The 18,038-nt window shown below is 43.9% G+C and overlaps 1 protein-coding gene across 9 annotated transcripts in view; it reads left to right on the top strand.

The window, feature by feature from the left end:
* Nucleotides 1-18,038, top strand: part of LOC113211101 (titin) — a 113,539-nt gene that overhangs the window by 39,072 nt on the left and 56,429 nt on the right. For 8 of the 9 annotated variants that reach the window (XM_052268285.1, XM_052268283.1, XM_052268286.1 and 5 more), the window contains 9 exons: nt 1,049-7,636; nt 7,935-8,242; nt 11,635-11,947; nt 12,863-13,023; nt 13,107-13,575; nt 13,887-13,984; nt 14,111-14,208; nt 14,284-14,504; nt 15,144-15,218. In XM_052268285.1, the coding sequence (XP_052124245.1) occupies nt 1,049-7,636; nt 7,935-8,242; nt 11,635-11,947; nt 12,863-13,023; nt 13,107-13,575; nt 13,887-13,984; nt 14,111-14,208; nt 14,284-14,504; nt 15,144-15,218 (8,331 nt within the window). The remainder of the gene's footprint in view (nt 1-1,048; nt 7,637-7,934; nt 8,243-11,634; nt 11,948-12,862; nt 13,024-13,106; nt 13,576-13,886; nt 13,985-14,110; nt 14,209-14,283; nt 14,505-15,143; nt 15,219-18,038) is intronic. The other variant, XM_052268290.1, reaches the window with a different exon arrangement.

Raw genomic sequence — 18,038 nt, 5'->3', positions numbered from 1 at the left:
CTCCCTCTCCCTCCCTCTCCCTCTCATATCCTCTTCTACCTATCCTCCTCTACCTATCCTCTCCCACCTTTCTCCTCTCTTAACGCTAATTCTCCCTTTTGTCTACGCTTCCCGTCGAGCTCCCTCCCGCAGGAATTATTTTTGAATCTCCCGCCGCTGCGCCGCGTCGCGATGCCCTGTTTCCGGTCCGAGATCAAACGCACGGAAATGGGGTTTTTCTGCAATGCTCGCTCTGTCGGGATATCCGTCGGGCCCGCCCCTTTACGCGCTCACTTCGCCTTCCTTCGCACGAAAGAAGTTTACGGCCCGTAGCAAAGAGGGTTCACAGGATATAGTCATACCTCTCGTCTTGCGTTATACCAGCGTGACTGATGAGTGCCTCACACTGTCATCGAAAATAAAAACACAACGAAATGATAATGATATCCTTGGTTTGGTGTTAGCGCCTGACGACGAAAGGCATACTTGCCCGCAAGGCGCGTGTGCATCCGGGTTGCATACCCGCTCGATGGCAGGCGGTCTGATGCGCTGTGCTGCGATGAACTTCCTGCTTTTTTGGGTGAATAAACCTCGGATATCGTGCGTTCGAAAGTTTAAAATGCGCGAAAACGTCAATGTCCCTAAAAGAAAGCGTTAAAACATTTATCTATTGAGATCTGAATAGAAGGGAATTACAATATTAAGAAGAGCTTTGGGAAGGAATTAAATCATTATTGCCAATAGAAAGGCATTAAAACGCATACATAGAAAAGCATTAAAATTTCGCTCCTTTATAGTGCTTTAGTGCACTTCAAAAGGCAGTAGAGTCACGGTCCCGCTAGGACTCCTAGTAAGGTGCGACGTCTCGACGTCTTTACATTTGCTCGTAAATATATGGGTTCTCATTTTTCCACTCCTCAAAGTGTAAATGATACCTTGCAAATCTCCTTGTGCTTTTCAACCACCCTAGCGACCAATCTGTCTTATCCTTTTGCTTGACTCTAACCTTTACTTGTGCATGCTATATCTTTGCTGTGGTTATCTTATTGCGGTGGTGGGTTTTCCACAGGACGCCCGGGACTTGCACACAGTGTGCCCATCCACGAGCAGCAGGCGCCGGGTGCGGCGCCAACCAAAGGCTTCCCCGGTGGATCGCAGCAAGGGCCGGGCGCTCCGGGTGCTTTCGATGGTTCAGGTGGACCACAGGCACCTCAACCAGGAGGCCCCCAGCAGGGCTTTCAGCAGTTGACGGGATGGGCAGGGCCTCAGCCGTTCTTCACCCCACAGCAGGGCTTTCCGCCCCGACTGCCTCAGCAAGGTTTTGTGGCGCCGCAGCAGCGCTTTATGATGCCCCAGCAACAACCGGGATTGCCTCAACAGTTTGTTCCTCCGCAGCCAGGTGTCTATGAGCAGGATGCTCAGGGACCTCAAGTTGCGTACGCAAGAACGTTTATCCCCCACAAGAACCTGCCGAGGCCAGGCTTTGCCACACCGCAACAGGTATCACAGCCCGGCTTTATAGGGCCTCAGTCTACGCCTCAAATGGGCCAAATGCCAACTCCTTTTGGAGCACAGCTACCGTTTGTGACCCCTCTGGAGCAGACCATGCCATCGACCTTTTCGCGGGCAGATAGCATTCAACAACCTCTTCAGTCGCGTCCAGGTGCTATTCAGCCGCAACCATTGATAGGCGGCCAACAACCACTTCAGTCGTATCCGGCTTCGATTCAGCCGCAACCGACCAAAGTGGCTTCAGTTACTCCCCATGTATCGCCGAGCGCATATAAGCCGCATGAGCAGAGTTTGCTGGCACCGGAAAGTACTAATGGAGAGACTTTACCCTGGCGCAGGCCTCGCTCTTCGAGCGTCCAGGTACCCAGAAAGCCACCATCCCCATGGGCTCCAGCGAGCCGCGATAGGTCATTGGATAGTCAGCCAGCAGCAGATGAAAAAGCAGCTCAGCCGTGGACGAAACAAAACCTCAAGCTTAAGAAAGCACCACGTCCCAAGAAATCGTTTGAAAAGGAGGAGCTGGGACCCATCAAGCTGAAACCATCAAAGATACAGAAGAGACCTATCCCAAGAGAAGAATTAGAGCAAGTGGACTTAAAGCCAGGCCAACGAGCCCAAAAGAAGTCTCCAGAAAAAGAAGGCATTCAACTGAAACCAATTCCCGCCCGCGATGGAAAACCAGACGCTCCAGAAGAATCCCAATTGAAACCCAGCAAGCGCCAATCGCGCCCGCGCACTCGTCCTGGAGATGAAAGGAAATCGCCAATCTGCCAACAGGAACTTTCAAAGCAGGTTCCTGAACCGGAATATAGCACGGTTGAAGACGATGACCATTCTGTTGATCGATCTCTCGATGGCTCTCTTGACAGGTCCATAGATGAGTCTCTAGACGACGACTTTTGGAAACCCAAAGTTGCACCATGGAGTAGTGAGCCAGTTGTTCTTAAAAAGACACAGAGGAAACGGAAAGTTTTCAAAAAAGAAGAGTTGGAGGAGATACACTTAAAACCCGCCAAAATTGAGAAGAGACGTTTGTCGAAACCAGAACTAGAACACGTTGACCTCAAACCGGTACCACAGGAGCAAATGGGAATTTTATCGTGGACAGAGGAAGAGGAGGCATCTCTTCTAAAGATTGATCGTCAAGAAATTGAAAACTACAAACAACGACCAAGGTCACGATCAAGAGACTTACTATCCGAAGGCTCGGAGGCTTCAGATATAAAATCTGTGAGTGAGCCCATTCCGTGGTCCCACGAATCACTCCATCTCAAAAAAGCACCAAAGTTACCGAAAAAAGAGTTCCCTAAAGAAACATTAGAAGAGGTCCAATTAAAACCTGCAGTTATTGAAAGAAGACAAATGACTCGCGAAGAATTAGAACGCGTTGAGTTACAACACGTTGAAAAAGATGGAATTGGCTCATGGGCAGAGGAAGATGACTCGTCGATGTTGAAATTGGATATGGAAGAGATAGAAATGTATAAGAGACGTCCACGTTCTAGGTCTCGTGATTTATTAGACGAAACTTCGGAGGCGGACGACACAAGTATGTCTTTAGATCTATCGCTGGAAGATCTTCTTGATAACAGGAAAGGTCCTATTCCCTGGACAGAGGAACCCATTCAACTTAAAAGAACCCCTAGAGAACACAAAGAAATCGCTAAGGAGACTCTAGAACAGGTGCACTTAAAACCTTCGAAGATTGAAAGAAAGGAAATAACGAAAGAACAATTAGAGCACGTTGATCTAAAACCAGCTGAGAAAATAGTAAAAGAAGTACCAAAACCGGAACAGGTAGTACTAAAGCCTATTCCTAAGCCCTCCAGAGACACAAATGTAGATCGGCAAACGTTGCAACCTTTTTCAGAAACAGAGGACGCGTCCCTTTTGTCACTTGATCGCAAGGTTGATGTGGTGGAAATGAAAAAGCCTCGACCAGATTTTCTCGAAATGTTAAATGTGCAGGACTCAGAGCACACCGATGTTCCATTTTTCTGGAAAAGAGGTGGTCGAGTTCCTGATATAGTTGAAGTGCCTCAGGCACGCGGAGAAGATAGTACTGTAAGAGAACTTGAACGCACCATACGTCGGCTTAAGGAGGAGGAAAGCAAGGAATTGTATGTCGAGACTGAAGACTCGTCGAAGGTGACTCTAGGTGGGTCCTCCGTAGAGCACAAAAAACCCAAGCGTCAACTGCCACAAGAAGAAAAGCAGCCACAAGTCGTACCTTGGACTCAAGAATCAATTCAACTGAAAAAGGCTCCTCGAGAAAAACGCGAAATCCCTAAAGAAACTCTTGGAGAGGTGTCACTGAAGCCAGTTCAAATCGAGTCACGAGCTATTATGAAAGAGAGCGTTGAAACAGTTTCTCTGAAACCAATTCCTAAAGATGTTTTAGAACAAGAAAAACCTCAGAAAGTAACACTAAAAGAAATTGATCGAGCCGAACAATCTATTCTAGGTTTTGCAGAGACAGATGACTCAAATCTCCTGACATATGAGAAGCGCGAAGAAATAGACCAGAGCAAACAGAAAGAGGAAACGGGCGTAATGTGGGAAAGAGGGACAAGAAAGAAAACGAAGCATATTGTGTCAGAGGTGGAGGACTCGTCTCTGCTCCAGGTAGAAAAAGAAGAAACTAGTTCCAAGGAATCGAAGGAAGTCGCCGTTATGTGGCAGAGAGGTAAGAGGAAAAACACAGTTGAAAAAGTGACGGAAACTGACGATACATCAATTTTGTCTATTAACAAGAGGGAAGATACGGAACAAAAGCAGCCTGATGAAGTACCGGTTATGTGGCAAAGAGGAAAGAAGAAGGATACCACAGAGAAGCTAACAGAGACTGATGATTCCACATTGCTTTCTTTAGATAAAAGAGAAGAATTGGCAACGAAGCAACCCGATGAAGTCGCTGTTATGTGGCAACGTGGTAAGAAAAAAACGGACGCTGTAAAAGAGCCTTACCAAGAAGTAGAAGATGCCCAGCTCATTGGAGTGGTCAAAACCGTAGATGAGGAGAAACAACCAATAAAACCACGGTCTGTTCCGGAACATCCACAAGAGGCCATACCATGGAATCAACAACCCATGCAACTTAAAAAGACAACGCGAGAGGTCAAAGACGTGCGAAAGGAAACTGTCGAGGCAATAGTCCTAAAGCCTTCAAAACCATTAAGGAGGGAAATTCCGAAAGAAGAGATAGAGCACGTTGACTTACTGCCAATTCAGCGTCAGCCTACAGAAGACAATGTCCCGGAAAATGTCCAGCTTAAACCAATAGTTAAAGACGAGGTGCTTGTGGAAACCATTAAAAGCGCAGATATAGATCGCAAGGTATCGGCGAAAGCCAGAGTAGCGCCGTATTCAGAAGTTGAAGATAAAACTCAATTGACCGTAAGTCAGAATGAAGACATCGCTTCAAAACAAGAGGAACAGCCTGTCGCCTGGAGGAGAGGCAAAATTCCAGCTGAAAATCAGCCTAGTGAAATTCAACACATGACCGAAGTTGAAGATGCAACGCGTTTGGCTATTTCTGAGACGGAAGAAGAACTGAAAGTATCTGAAGTTCCAGTGATGTGGGAGAGGGGTAAAAAGAAAAAACCTGTGGAAATCCCTCGATCTGAAGTCGAGGACATCACCATTTTAAAGGTAGACGAAGTAGAAGAGAAGGAAAGTAATCGCAAGCCACGCGCACAAATTCCGTCTACGGATTCTAAAGAAGTCCCATGGAACAAAGAGGAAATCAGACTGAAACGAACGCCCAAACAGCGAACCAATGAGTCTATTGCGTCGGTTGAAGAGGTTCAATTAAAACCCACCAGGAAGCAGGTTGCTCCCGAAGATAGCAAGTCTGACACCCCTGTAGAAAAGCCTGAGAAGTTTTCAGAGGTGGTGGATATTCAACCATTAGTTCCAGACTCGCCACAAGAAAAAAAGACACGAGTTAGGAAAGAACGTCCCAAAGAAGAAAGCACAGATGTGCCTTGGACGCAGGAAGGTGTTATTTTAAAACGAACGCCCAAACAACCGAAGGAGTCTCCACAAGAGAAGATAGAGGAAGTTCAGCTAAAACCTGTAACCTCACATGCAGAGAAAACAGAAACGGGTTCTCCTCTGGTCCCCGAAACTGGCACACACATGAAAACCATCGAGAGTAAGTCTCCGATTGACCTACCAACTCCCGAAACGCCTGGTCCCTCTTGGCAAAGAGCACCAAAGGTACAGAAACCGAAAGAAATTGCCGATGATGTCGAGATAAAGCGTGCTCCTCGACGACCCAAAGAGCCAGAAGAGGAAAAGCCTGAAGTGCAGTTGAAACCAATAAAACAAAGACCTAAGGAAGTTGCAGAGCAGCCGGAAATAACGCTCAAACCATGGGGGAAAAGGAAAGAAGACACCCCACATACCCCTACGTCACAGCCAGACGTCAGTGTACCGCACGTTGACCAAGTAAAGCTTAAACCAGTGAAACGAAAGCCTTCTATAGAACAGCCCTCTGAAGTGCCACTTGAAGAAGAGACTCAGCCAGAACTTCCAAGAAATGAAGCTCCAAAACCTGATATGCAAGAGATCCAAACAACTTCAGCGCGGCATGTCACCCAACCACAAGAAGTACTCAGTCAGGAAGAGGTTCAATTAAAGCGTACTCCGAAACAAAGGCCTAAACCAGAAGAAGAAAAAGAGGTGGTTCAGTTAAAGCCCGTCCGGCGAGATGTGAAGGATGAAGAGGTTAAAGACACCGTTGAACTAAAACCAATTACTAAGAAACCGAGTAGAAAACCATCAGACGATCAAACCCTGACTCCAGTTGAAAAGCTTGCGATCGTAGAAAATAAAAGCGAATCTGTTAAACAAAAGCCCACGAAGCGGGTCACCATTAAAGAACCCGCCGAAGAAATCAAAGAGTTTGAAGATGTTCCAGAACTTTTAGAGCAGACGCAGGAGACTCCCCAAGAACCGGTTCCTGTTGCAGAGGAAAAACCACTGAGGAAACCGAGGCGAATTCTACCGAAAGAAGAACAAAAACCAGAACAGGTTACCTTAAAACCCGTGAAAAGAGGACCGAAGCCGAAAGAGCCGGAGCCTGAAGAAGTGCTACTCAAACCTATCCCTAAACTTTCTCCTGGTGGAAAACCAAACGAGCAGTCCGAATTAAAATCAATTTCAGTCGAACGAACTACTGTTGACAAACCAGAGGAAATTACTGAAGATGTTGAGATAAAACGAGCCCCTCGACGACCAAGAGAGCCAGAAGAGGAAAAGTCTGAAGTGCAGTTAAAACCTGTAGAACAGGTACCTAAAGAAGCCGAAGAACAACCGGAAGTACGCCCTAAGCCTCAACCCAAGGCCCCTCTGCTTCCTGAAGAGACCAAAGATAACACAAAACCTTCGTGGCTCAGAAAACGCATAAGAATACCAAAACCTGTGCCTGGGCGTCCGGAGGATGAAGATCAACCTACAGAACATAAGCCAGAACTTGTTCCAGAACAGCTCAGAGAAGAGCTCGCAGAAGAAGTTCGAGGAGAAGTGCGTTCAGAAACTGTGATTACTCTGACTAATCGCGAGATGCCAGTAAGTAAAAAGTCTTTGGTTCCTGAAGAGATACAAGACAAGGAGGAGCAACCAATATGGCAAAAACAGATGACAGTAGAGACTCAGTCACGTCGTGTTACTCGCCGCGCTGGCCAATTTATTCAAGACGAAACGCCATTGCGCGACTTGGAAATAGTCACAGCTAAACGAGGTGTGGAAAAGCTGCCAGAAGAGCCCGTCGTGGAGGAAGAAGTGCGTGAAGATCGCACAGCTGTGCGCCGCTCGATCGTGCAGCGCTCAACGGCCGAAATCCTCGCCCCACAGAAAACTAAACCACCGAAGTTCACTAAACGTCTAGAGCCAGTGGCCGCAGCCCCTGATAGTCCGTGTAGGTTCACATGCCAAGTAGAAGGTGTTCCATTCCCAGATTTGACATGGTTGTACAACGGAAAAGAACTGCGTGCATCTGAGCTTGTCTCTATGACTGTTGTTGAGAACGTTGTCACGCTGGAAATAGTCAAAACGTTGCCCCAGCACGTTGGTGTATACTCATGCAAGGCAACAAACCCAGCTGGAGTAGCAATGTCGACAGCCAACCTTGTGATCTTAGGTATATAAAAGTGATGATTACCTGCTGTGTGTATGTGTGTGTGCCGTTGATCTCATTAGAGTCGATTTAGTCATATTGTACACGTAACACTAAATGCACTGTAGAGTTGATAGTCTAACGTATAAGGTACTTGGAAGTTAACCTGACATTTCTAATACAACAACTAACTTGAATTATTTTCGTTGCCTGGCTTAACGATATAATGCGTATGCGTACCTTATAAATACGGTGGAGGATTTACAGTGTGTTGTTGCTGTTCCTCTCTATTAACCTGTTTTTTTAAATGTTTTTTTTACAGAGAAAGAAGAATCAGGAGTCGCACCCCAGTTTTCCCAGCCTCTTAAACCGCAAGTAGTAAAACCTCGAGAAACTGCTACGCTACGTTGCCTTGTGAAAGGTGAACCTGCACCGATAGTGAGGTGGTATCGAGGCGATACCGAAGTAAAAACAGACAGTTTGCGCCGGTTAAGCTACGACCAAGTTACTGGAACCGCTACAATGACCATCTTGGAGCCAACTCCTCAAGATGAAGTAATTTATAGAGTTGTTGCCACTAACAAGTTTGGTCGAGCCGAATGCCGAGCCAATTTAATCCTTGGAGAGCAGGTACGTGTGTAACACTAAAAGTTTAAACATAGTGATCAATCGGACGAGGAATCTCGCGCGCAATTTTTGAGCATTCATCACTGCTAGAAATTTGTTCTTTAACAACGCAGTACTTTAGTAAAATGTCTACTATGATTTCGTTGTTTTTTAAGAATACAAAAAGTTCTAAAATTTACCATGTTCTTTGTAAATTTATGAACAGTTCGTAAAAATTGGATAGTGATTTGTTCGCTTTGTCGAAAAACAACGCATCGATAACTCTGTCAATTCAAATGTGTACATTGCGCACTTTTAATAAAGTGTACATGGCATGAATGCTTAAAATAATGTGTACATGTCATGTATGCTTTAAATAATGTGTTCATGGCATGTATGCTTTAAATAATGTGTACATACCCATGTACACATTTAGAAATGTGTACATGCTCGTGTACACATCTTTTAATGTGTACATACAACCGTTACTATGTACACTTTGAAAGATGTGTACATGGGCATGTACACTTTGAAAGATGTGCACATGGGCATGTGCATTTAGAAGATGTGTACATGGGCATGTACACGTTTATAAGTGTGTACATGGGTATGTACACGTTTATAAATGTGTACATGGGTATGTACACATTATTTAAAGCACACATGTCATGTACTCATGTACATGGATTGACAGAGAAGTTCTCAAAACGACTACGGTTAGAATAATGAGATAAATTTTTTACAAGGGAAATATGACCCAAAAGGTCTCTAGCAGCTTCCTTTTCGCAGACTGCATGGCGTTTACTGTACGCACATGCGATTCGATCAGATGCGCTTCTCGCATATTGGTGACGTGTGTGTACAATTCTTTAGTTTCGTAAGTTTTCGACATTTGTCACATCTGGATACCATGTCATCATTCCACGACGGACGTCGCAATTGGTTGCTAAAACCACTGTGTCATTGTTTAGTCCTTGTGGTTCTGATTTAGGAAAACCTTAGTGCAGATTTTTAAACCAATATTTGTCGGAGAAATCTTGCGCGCAAGCTTTATAAAATACACAACAGCTTTTCTGTAGGTTCAGGCTGCCTAGACCATGAAAATGGGTCCGGAGGTACATTCTAACGTTGTTTCTTTGTTAAATGAGATGCAGTAAAACAAAATTCACTCACACATTGGTAATGGTCATATAACTAAGGCCCCCAATTTTTTTTTTTCTGAGAAAATGCCAAAATGACCAACTCTAGTTATAACCCCCCTTAAAAAGCGTATGAAGGATGTGGACTTGATTTTGTATCAAGGAGCATCCGTTCAGTACGTCGATCGTTCGCGGTTCATAAAATGCCAAGTCCATCCAACGCAAGCTAGCAGGGCGCCTGATAGGTATGCTATGTATTGCGTGTAGTGCATGTGTGCACTGCGGGTTGGCCTACCCCAAGTTTCGCAGGGGCTGAGCTTCCGCCAGCTCCGCCAAGCGCGCTCCACACTAACTAAAAATTAGCACGTGTGCATAATAATTGAAACGCTTAAGGGGAGGCTACACTGAAATTGACATCACCATAAATTAAAGGCCATGGTTTAGGGGAATGATTTTCACGGTTCAGTATCTCAAGAAAGCGCTAAAGAGCTGTGTCTGCAGTCTGTGGGTCGAACCGTTTAGTAGTTAGATTTTTGTAACGTTTGCAGAGTCTGACTAGAACTTCTCCTTGCGCATTCAATTTGGTCGTAGAAGCTTCGCATAAGGTTCTTTAATATCAGGAAAGTACTAAGAAACAATTTCTATTGACCACATCTTCAATTTTATGTCTTGGATGATGTCTAACATTTTGGTTTATTTTGGACTTTTTAAAAGTTCAAAAATACTGAAAATTACGGCTTTTTTTTTGCCCACAAAAATCAAATGAAATGTGTAATTATGATGTATAGAAAGTGTTGAGGGCACTTCAAAATAGAGTTCCACAAATTTTCAACATCATAGCTCAAAACCAAATGCGCAAGGGATTTTTGGAATATTGAAAAGCAGGGTTCTAAATAAACCGCAAAAACTAATTTTCTCAGTCCTATATTGGTTCCGTATTGTGAACTAAATTTATTAACGGTACCAGAGTAGCAAGTAGAACAAGTATGGGGGATACAGCAGGGGTCAGAGGTGAAAGATTGGACATTACGTAACGACCGGTATTTTGACAAGAAACCGCCATTTTTCAGTGTAGCGTCAAACGTTGAGTTATATGCACTGGCATACGAGGGATCAATATTTCCGTCTTTTCAATTTACCAATGTGCACGATGTATCGCCGTGAAGGGCGATACTCTAGAAACACGAAGGTAGGAGTTAACACCCTTTTTGGGTTCTAGTAAACTTAGTGCCTCTACCGAGGCATTGAAAAATTCGTACACTGGGAAGGCAATAAAATCCCCCAAAGGTGCTCAATTGTAGTGCCTGTACAAAGACATTAAAATTTAACATCTTTAGAAGGCACCATGTCCTATCTTTGTTATTCTGATGTACTTAAAATTGTACAACAGGTAACTTTCAAGTGCGTGTGTGTGAGCGACATGGTTGTCAGTTGTCATACACATACAAGTGTCTGACATTTTACCACTCACAGTTAAACTTGGTTCATTTGGACCGCAAATAAAGTTTCCTTTCGTCTTCTCTCAATATAAGTGTGTACATGATATACCAATAAAACGTACATGAAATGCATACTTTAACAACTGTATCCTTGAGCTAGTGTGTATATAACCCTGTTCGCATTTATAAATGTGCACATGCTTGTGCAGTCTCTGCACAGTGGACATGGGTATGCATACATGTATAAAAGCGTAAATAGCCATGCAAACATTTACAAGAGTGTACTGGCTGTAACTGTGAATAAGCAGCAATGTTGCGGTTTGCCTACTCTTTACACCCGTAAAGGGCCATGGTCCCTGTGGCCATACTGAGTATGCAATCCCGCAACACTGCTGCGTATTCACAGTTACAACCTGTATATAGGCATGCGCATATTCATTAAAGCGTGCATGGGCGTGTATACAATAAAGTATGGCAGGTTCACTTTATTTAAAGTATACATGTACACATTTGACTTGACAAAACATAATAAATTGCACAGCTACCCTACATTAATTAAATTGTTGCGTTAATATATACAGTTTTAGAAAGAAAAGGCATGCCTCTGGTTATGTTTCAGAAGAAGAGATGTCGTACAAATTTATACGTGTCGTTACTTCTCAGTCTTCTCCAAAGCAGGTGTTTTTTCATACTAATTTAAATGGGGAGACCGGTTTAAATGCAAGAGAGGAAAATTCATGAAAATTAAACTGTGCAGTTTTTCTTTTCTCGCATCCTTGACCTGTGGGTTACCTGTTTTCAACAACCATATTTTATGACACTCGCTCATTCATTCCAGGTTTCTGTTTCAAAGCCCGAAATTCTCCATGCCCCACGCATTGTCGAACCCCTTAAAGCCATTTTGGCAGTGAAAGGGCAGCCAGTGGTGCTGGCTGCAGGGTTTCAGGGAACACCTCAACCGGAGGTACGCTGGTATCGGAACGGGAAAGAAATTGTTCCATTAGCAGAGAAGGACAAAGAAATAGTAACGGAGGCCTTCCGGACAGAGCTACGCATTCCTGCTATCACAAAACAACACAGTGGAAAGTACGAGGTTCGTGCGATGAACACTGCTGGAGAAGCCAGGACCTCGGGCTCTGTGGCAGTTCGAGGTAAGAAAATTTGCTGGGCACAAGCATAACATTGATTTAACTGTTGTCTGGGCACTACGCTGATAATCTTGAAGCACATAATTGTATTCGAAACGCTCTTCAAATTAAGGTGTACAAGTTAATAGTGAAATTCGGGAAACCGAAGTGTGCAAATCATCACTGTGAAATTGTTTAAAAGGGGTGCAGTTTAATGGCGGGTTTACGATGGATTTTCTTATGTTATGTCAGAACTTATGTTATGTTGAAAGAGCTTATGTTATGTCGGTTTTGAAGGGGGTGTTTACGGTGGTTACGTTATGTCTGCAAGGAACCTTATGTGAAATGTACCTAAAAGCATAAAACTATATTTTTGGGGGAGTTAAAACCATTGCGAGAAATTTAAAATTGATTTTTGCTGTCAATTCTTTGTATGACAGCTTCAAATTTAAATTGTCCGAATCCATAATTTACTTTGTAGGTTAGGTTTCCACTGCTTCGCGCGCGTTCTCGCGTTTCTCATTGGTTCCCGCGTCACGTGACCCTTATGTTATGTCGAAGTAGAACATAAGTCAACTCGATAGTTGACTTATGTTGCAAGGAGTTATGTCGCAACATAACATAACGATCAACATAGCATCGTAAACGGTCCCATAAGAGACAAGCAAAGTTGACTTTTCGACATAACATAAGGGTACGACATAGCATAAGAAAATCCATCGTAAACCCGCCATAAACTGTGAACCCGAGAATCTCTTTAAAAGCCAGGGCGGGGGTTTTAAACTTCAACGTTTTAGTCGTACTGCTTAAACTTACATCCTTTACATTTTAACTTTGAACCGGCAAACCAGTTACAAAAATGTTGAGCCAACTTTTTCTACATTAACTTTAGAGCATATTTGAGCGAGATGTGCTTATTATGTCTTTACATTTTTACAGAGCACGACGCTGACGACTTAAAAGATGCTAGAGCTCCTCGATTTATTGAACCCCTTGAACCACAGATAGTTGCGGAAGGAGAATGTGTGGTGTTAGAGGCTCGTGTTGATTCGTTTCCAACCTGCTCATTCCAATGGTTTTTACATTCGGTACCAGTAAAAGTACGTTTTAACTGCATTTTTTAAATTATTCGTTTGCAATTTGGAGCCAATTGTGGGACCGTTTTTCTTTACCTGGTTTACAGTCTTCTCCCGAGCTTCGTGTTGTTACGGAGGAAAACCGGTCGGTGCTTGTTGTTCGTGAAGTACTACCGGAACATGCTGGAGATTACACGTGTAGAGCTGAAAATGCTGTTGGCTCTGTGACGTCAACGGCAACGCTGAGTGTTGTGCCTGAAATGCAATGGGAAACCACCGCTGAACTGGAAATCATGTCCCCACAGTTCGTTAAACCTGTCTCAAGCGTAAAAGTAATGGACGGAGAAAAGGTTACTTTCACATGTCAGGTGGTCGGAAAACCAACTCCCCGAGTTACCTGGCGACACAATGGCCAACCCATAAAAGAGGCCAAAGACGTGACTATATATCAAGACCAGGAAGGCCTTTGTAAACTAGCGATATCGGAAGTATTTCCGGAAGACGCTGGATTATACACTTGTGAAGCTTTGAATCGAGTCGGTGAAGCTGTATGTTCTGCATCGCTTATTGTTGAAGGTACACACAATCTACTGTGCGGCTGCTGCATCTTCGGAGTACTCATAGATTTCCAAACATTAATGCTGACGCTTTTGGATTTTGCTGTGTGACTCAACTTTTCTATATACAGAGTGGTCCACAGACCCCGTCCTTTAATTTATTATGATGTGCTGGATGCACGCGTGCTGATGGGTTGTGTACTCACACGAGCGACGGTAGCCAAGCCGCCCGCACGCCTGCATGCGGTTCAGTATAAGAGAAACAAAGGAGGAGGTCTGTGGGCCACCCTGTATTCGCATTACTATTAAATTTCTTTGTCCTGTTTTCAGCTTATGAGTACGTCCCTGATTCGGAAATAGCCTCCGTGGCAGTTGACACTAACCTGGCCACAGCGAAAAGCGTTTCAGAGGAAGATTTACTCGAAAAGGTGAGAAAAATCCAGAAAAACAATCCAGATCCCCGACCTCTGAAACAATCCCGTTATTAAATGTCAGTGATAAACCACAAAAGCAGGCATTAACTTTTTTTCTACTAATGACAATTACATTTTTAGGAAAGCTTGTCTTCACTCGAAGATCAAGAAATGCAAGCTGCACATTTTGTAACACCACTAGTTCACACTACGCCAAGTAGAGAAGGAGAGCTGGTTCGGTATGGACTTTTCAATCTTTCGTGTTTTTTCTTAAATTTTATAACGTTTTTGGATTTGTATAATCTCTGCTTTAGGCTTGAAGTGAAAGCCGGGGGAAATCCGCGACCCTCTGTGCGATGGTACAAACAAGGCAATGAGATACACCCAAACAAGGACTTTCAAGTTGAGAACTATGAAGATGGGACATCCGTGCTTACTATAATGGAAGTATTCCCGGACGATGTCGGGGAAATATCTTGTGAAGTCCAAAATGAGCTTGGCGTAGATCAGACCGTTACCGAATTAGAAGTTCACGGTAAGTCTCAACGATTTCTTTTGGTTGTCTTTAAAATGACCACCAATTTTATCAAGTTTTATGTCTCAAACAACCGATGATGGTAAAAGAAAGAAGAACCTCCTTACTTTGAACTAATATGGTGATGTGTTGGTCTTGCTACAGTGCTCAGCAGTGCCCGATGAGGTCCACTTCATATTAATCGACGCCTTTCCCCTTCACCTGCGAACATGTGCATATTTTGCAGCTTCGCCCTTTCTTATGACCCTTTGCATCCCAATTCTTAAGCAATCTGCGTATCTTTAATCGGATAAAATTTCCTCAATTCACTACCACTCGCTCACAGAACGGCCACACTTTTAAGGTTTCACCACAAAAATGAGCATACACAAACACTAAAGATATATTATTTCTGTGAAGTATAGTACTTTTACAGTAAATGTAGCTGCACGACTTGTATAAATTGACAATGCTGGTAGAGTTTTAGGTCATCATAATTTTCCCCCGTAATATGTTTGCTTGCAAATGTGTTTTTCTACTTTCAGATCAGAGTCTTTCATGTTGCCCTCACATAAGTTATCTTGGTTCAGTCTGCTCTGGTCGTCTCCCTTTCCCCTAATTTTTTAACCTGTTCTAATTTTAGTTTTGAACGGTTTGCAGGTATCTTGGGCACGAAGGAGTATCGGAAGCCTGAATGGGTAACGCAAATGGAGGAATTGAAGGATGCGCTTAAAGGTACGGATCAATGTGCTCGCACTCGTAATCCTGTGTGTTTGTCAATTACAAGCATGTCCCCCGAACCAAGCGATCAGATGTCAGTAGATAGCCTAGATATGAGCTCACGTTCCAGACTAGACCAGTCTCGCTTAAATCGGAGACCTGGGGGTCATATGGCGTCCGGGAGCTGGGCTTCTTTAGGTGATCTATCTATTGGATCAGACTCCGTGTTTCTGTCAACAGGAAGCTCATGTTCAGAAGAGTCCCCCTACATGTCTGTGCACGTGCCTTTTATCCTTAATCAGCTTCCTACGCAAGTAGATGAGTGCTCTATTTTGTGTTCTAGTAGTTTCGATGAACCAGCTTTAGACGGGTCATCTGCAAATTTTTGTGGTAAGTTACCTGATGGAAAACAACTGAACAGTGAACTAAGGGAACATTTGTCTAATACAAGTAGCAAAGTTTTAGAAAATAGACATAATTTAGAAGTTTTCGAAGATATTGCGCTGTGCAACACTAGGCAGACGCGTGCAAGTGTTGCTGACGCACAAGAAATTGAGGTGCCTATGTGGGAACATCTTGACTTAAAGGAAGACCGTGGGTGTTGCACTATTGAGTACTCTCCGGAAGAGGCTGCAGAATACACGGAAGTAGATGATTACAACCATAGATTTCTGTCAACTATAATGGAGAATAGCGAACCAACGTCCAGTAGTGGTAGTGACACTGCAGCCGACCGCCCCTATTCACCACCAATAGTCTTTGCTGGTCGTCTTCTTTCATCCTCTTGCAATGCCCTTGATATAAACTTTCAACCGCTGGAAGCCCATATTCGGTGCCAAACGTATCCGCGCTCACGCGTCTCTACAGTAGGAAAGGATTTGCGGATGCATTCATGTTTACGAAGGACGCTCTATCCTCTTGAACCCAGAGAGCTAGACCCGACCGGGTTCCAGCAATTGCACACAGCTGATAGTAACGATGAACTACAAGAATTCCTTCTCTTGGAGAGCCAATGCATGGTAAATGAAGGAGCAAATGGCATATCCTCAGCATTTCAAACGGAAGGAAATAACAACAAAGTATAGAATAGATCTGTAGAACGAAACGTCATCAAAGCTTTTTGTTTATACTTCACCTCTGGAATCCACAGATTAGCAATGTGTCACCCTGTCACCCACACGGACGTCCCTAATCATCAGGTGGAACTGGCTAGAAACAGTATGCCTACTAAAGTTGTTGAACTTAAAAGCACACATTTTCACAGGGCATTCCAGTGGAAAACCCATAGCAGAAGGGATAAGAACAAGGGCAGAGTTGCCACGCGTCAGGAAAAGGTCAGGATCCCGGGACGTCAAAATCAGGAAATTGTCGGGAAATTAGGGTGAAAGCGTCAAGGATTGTAGCTCCAGGTGCGCTAATTAGCTTGTCGCCCAAGATACAGTGCGCGCGGTGGTATGACTCCCTTCTCAGCACAGCTTTGAGCTTGCAGGCCCTCTTTCAATGTCAGGCAGAAAATACCATGTTTTTTCAGGAAATTTTTGAATTTGGAAAGGGGGAAAGGCTCCCGCGCTCCGCTCCCAGCCCTCCGCTCCCCACCCCTCCCGTAGAGCGTGCGTTCTGTTGGCCCTGTATAGCCACCCGAAAGATAGACAATTTATGCTACCAAACACCCGAATGTAGGGAATTTCCTGTGCCGCCTCCTCTGTCGGCCGACCGTTAACTACGTCCCTGGGAAAGTGTAAAGTTAAGCACGCATAAGCGCTTACGTGAGGTAGGAGCCGTGCTTTAAAAATCTCACAATATTTGTTTGTTTTTACTTGAGTTATTTTTTTCACTGTCCCTTGGCGTGAGTGAGAGTAAGCGGCGAGCGAGAATCACTCAGTCGCACCCGCCGCGAAATTTGACGCGTAACCGTTATGTTTAGGAAATAGAAGCATATGGCAAAAAGTCGTGGCTACAGAGAGGCTATGCAATACACCGCGAGCGAAGCGAGCGCGAAAATCTTTTGGTGATTCACTGATAACTCAACAGTGTGCATTGCACTCTGCATATGCAGTGTGCATGGCATGCGCACGCCAGGTTTAGTGTGCATGGCATGCACACGATTCTACTATTTCCTTTCAGATGGATAACTTTGAAAAGTGGATGACATATTCTGTTTCCTCTTGGAAAGAGCTTTCAAACGAGCTACCATGTGATAGGGTTCAAATTGACCTCTACCATACCTTGGCTAACGTTACCAAAATATCACAAAAATTGGTAGAGGTCAATTTGTAGTACGTCTTGTTCTTGAGAACAAACAGTGTATCCGCCGGGGCCCACCTGCTCCGCTGAGGGGATCTCTGGTACCCTTCTCCTTTTTTCTTCCCTCCACTCGGCACTCCATGGGAATACGTTTTTTACATTTTAAAGGTCCCACTATTCAAACCTATCGCATACAGCGCACATAAAATCTACCCACAAATTCTTTTCTTCTTGTAAAACAAAAATAAAACAAATATACACTTAATTTTTTAATTTTTACAAAAATGTAAAGTACTCTTTTGTAAATCACGGATTTTGCTTTGATCCAAGGAAGGATTAATTTTTGATGAAAGAAGGCTTCCTTGAATACAATATATAGCGTTTCTTTGCCGCTGGAATCAAAGAAACGATTATCTGGGTGTTGCACTAAGAAAACAGTATGTACAAAAATAATTACGTCTAACGTAAGGAACGTTAACAATCCTTGTTTACTTCAAAACATACCAAATCTTAAAGAAAATATACTTCGAAAGAGGAATTGTATAATTAGTGGTAAGGTTCAACTGACGTGTAACTGACGCGTCACTGATA

Source organism: Frankliniella occidentalis, unplaced genomic scaffold (assembly GCF_000697945.3).
Source record: "Frankliniella occidentalis isolate FOCC.00 unplaced genomic scaffold, Focc_3.1 Scaffold66, whole genome shotgun sequence".
NCBI lineage: Eukaryota > Metazoa > Arthropoda > Insecta > Thysanoptera > Thripidae > Frankliniella > Frankliniella occidentalis.
The sequence above is the reverse complement of the archived record's forward strand: the minus strand, read 5'-3'. Positions and strand labels throughout refer to the sequence as shown.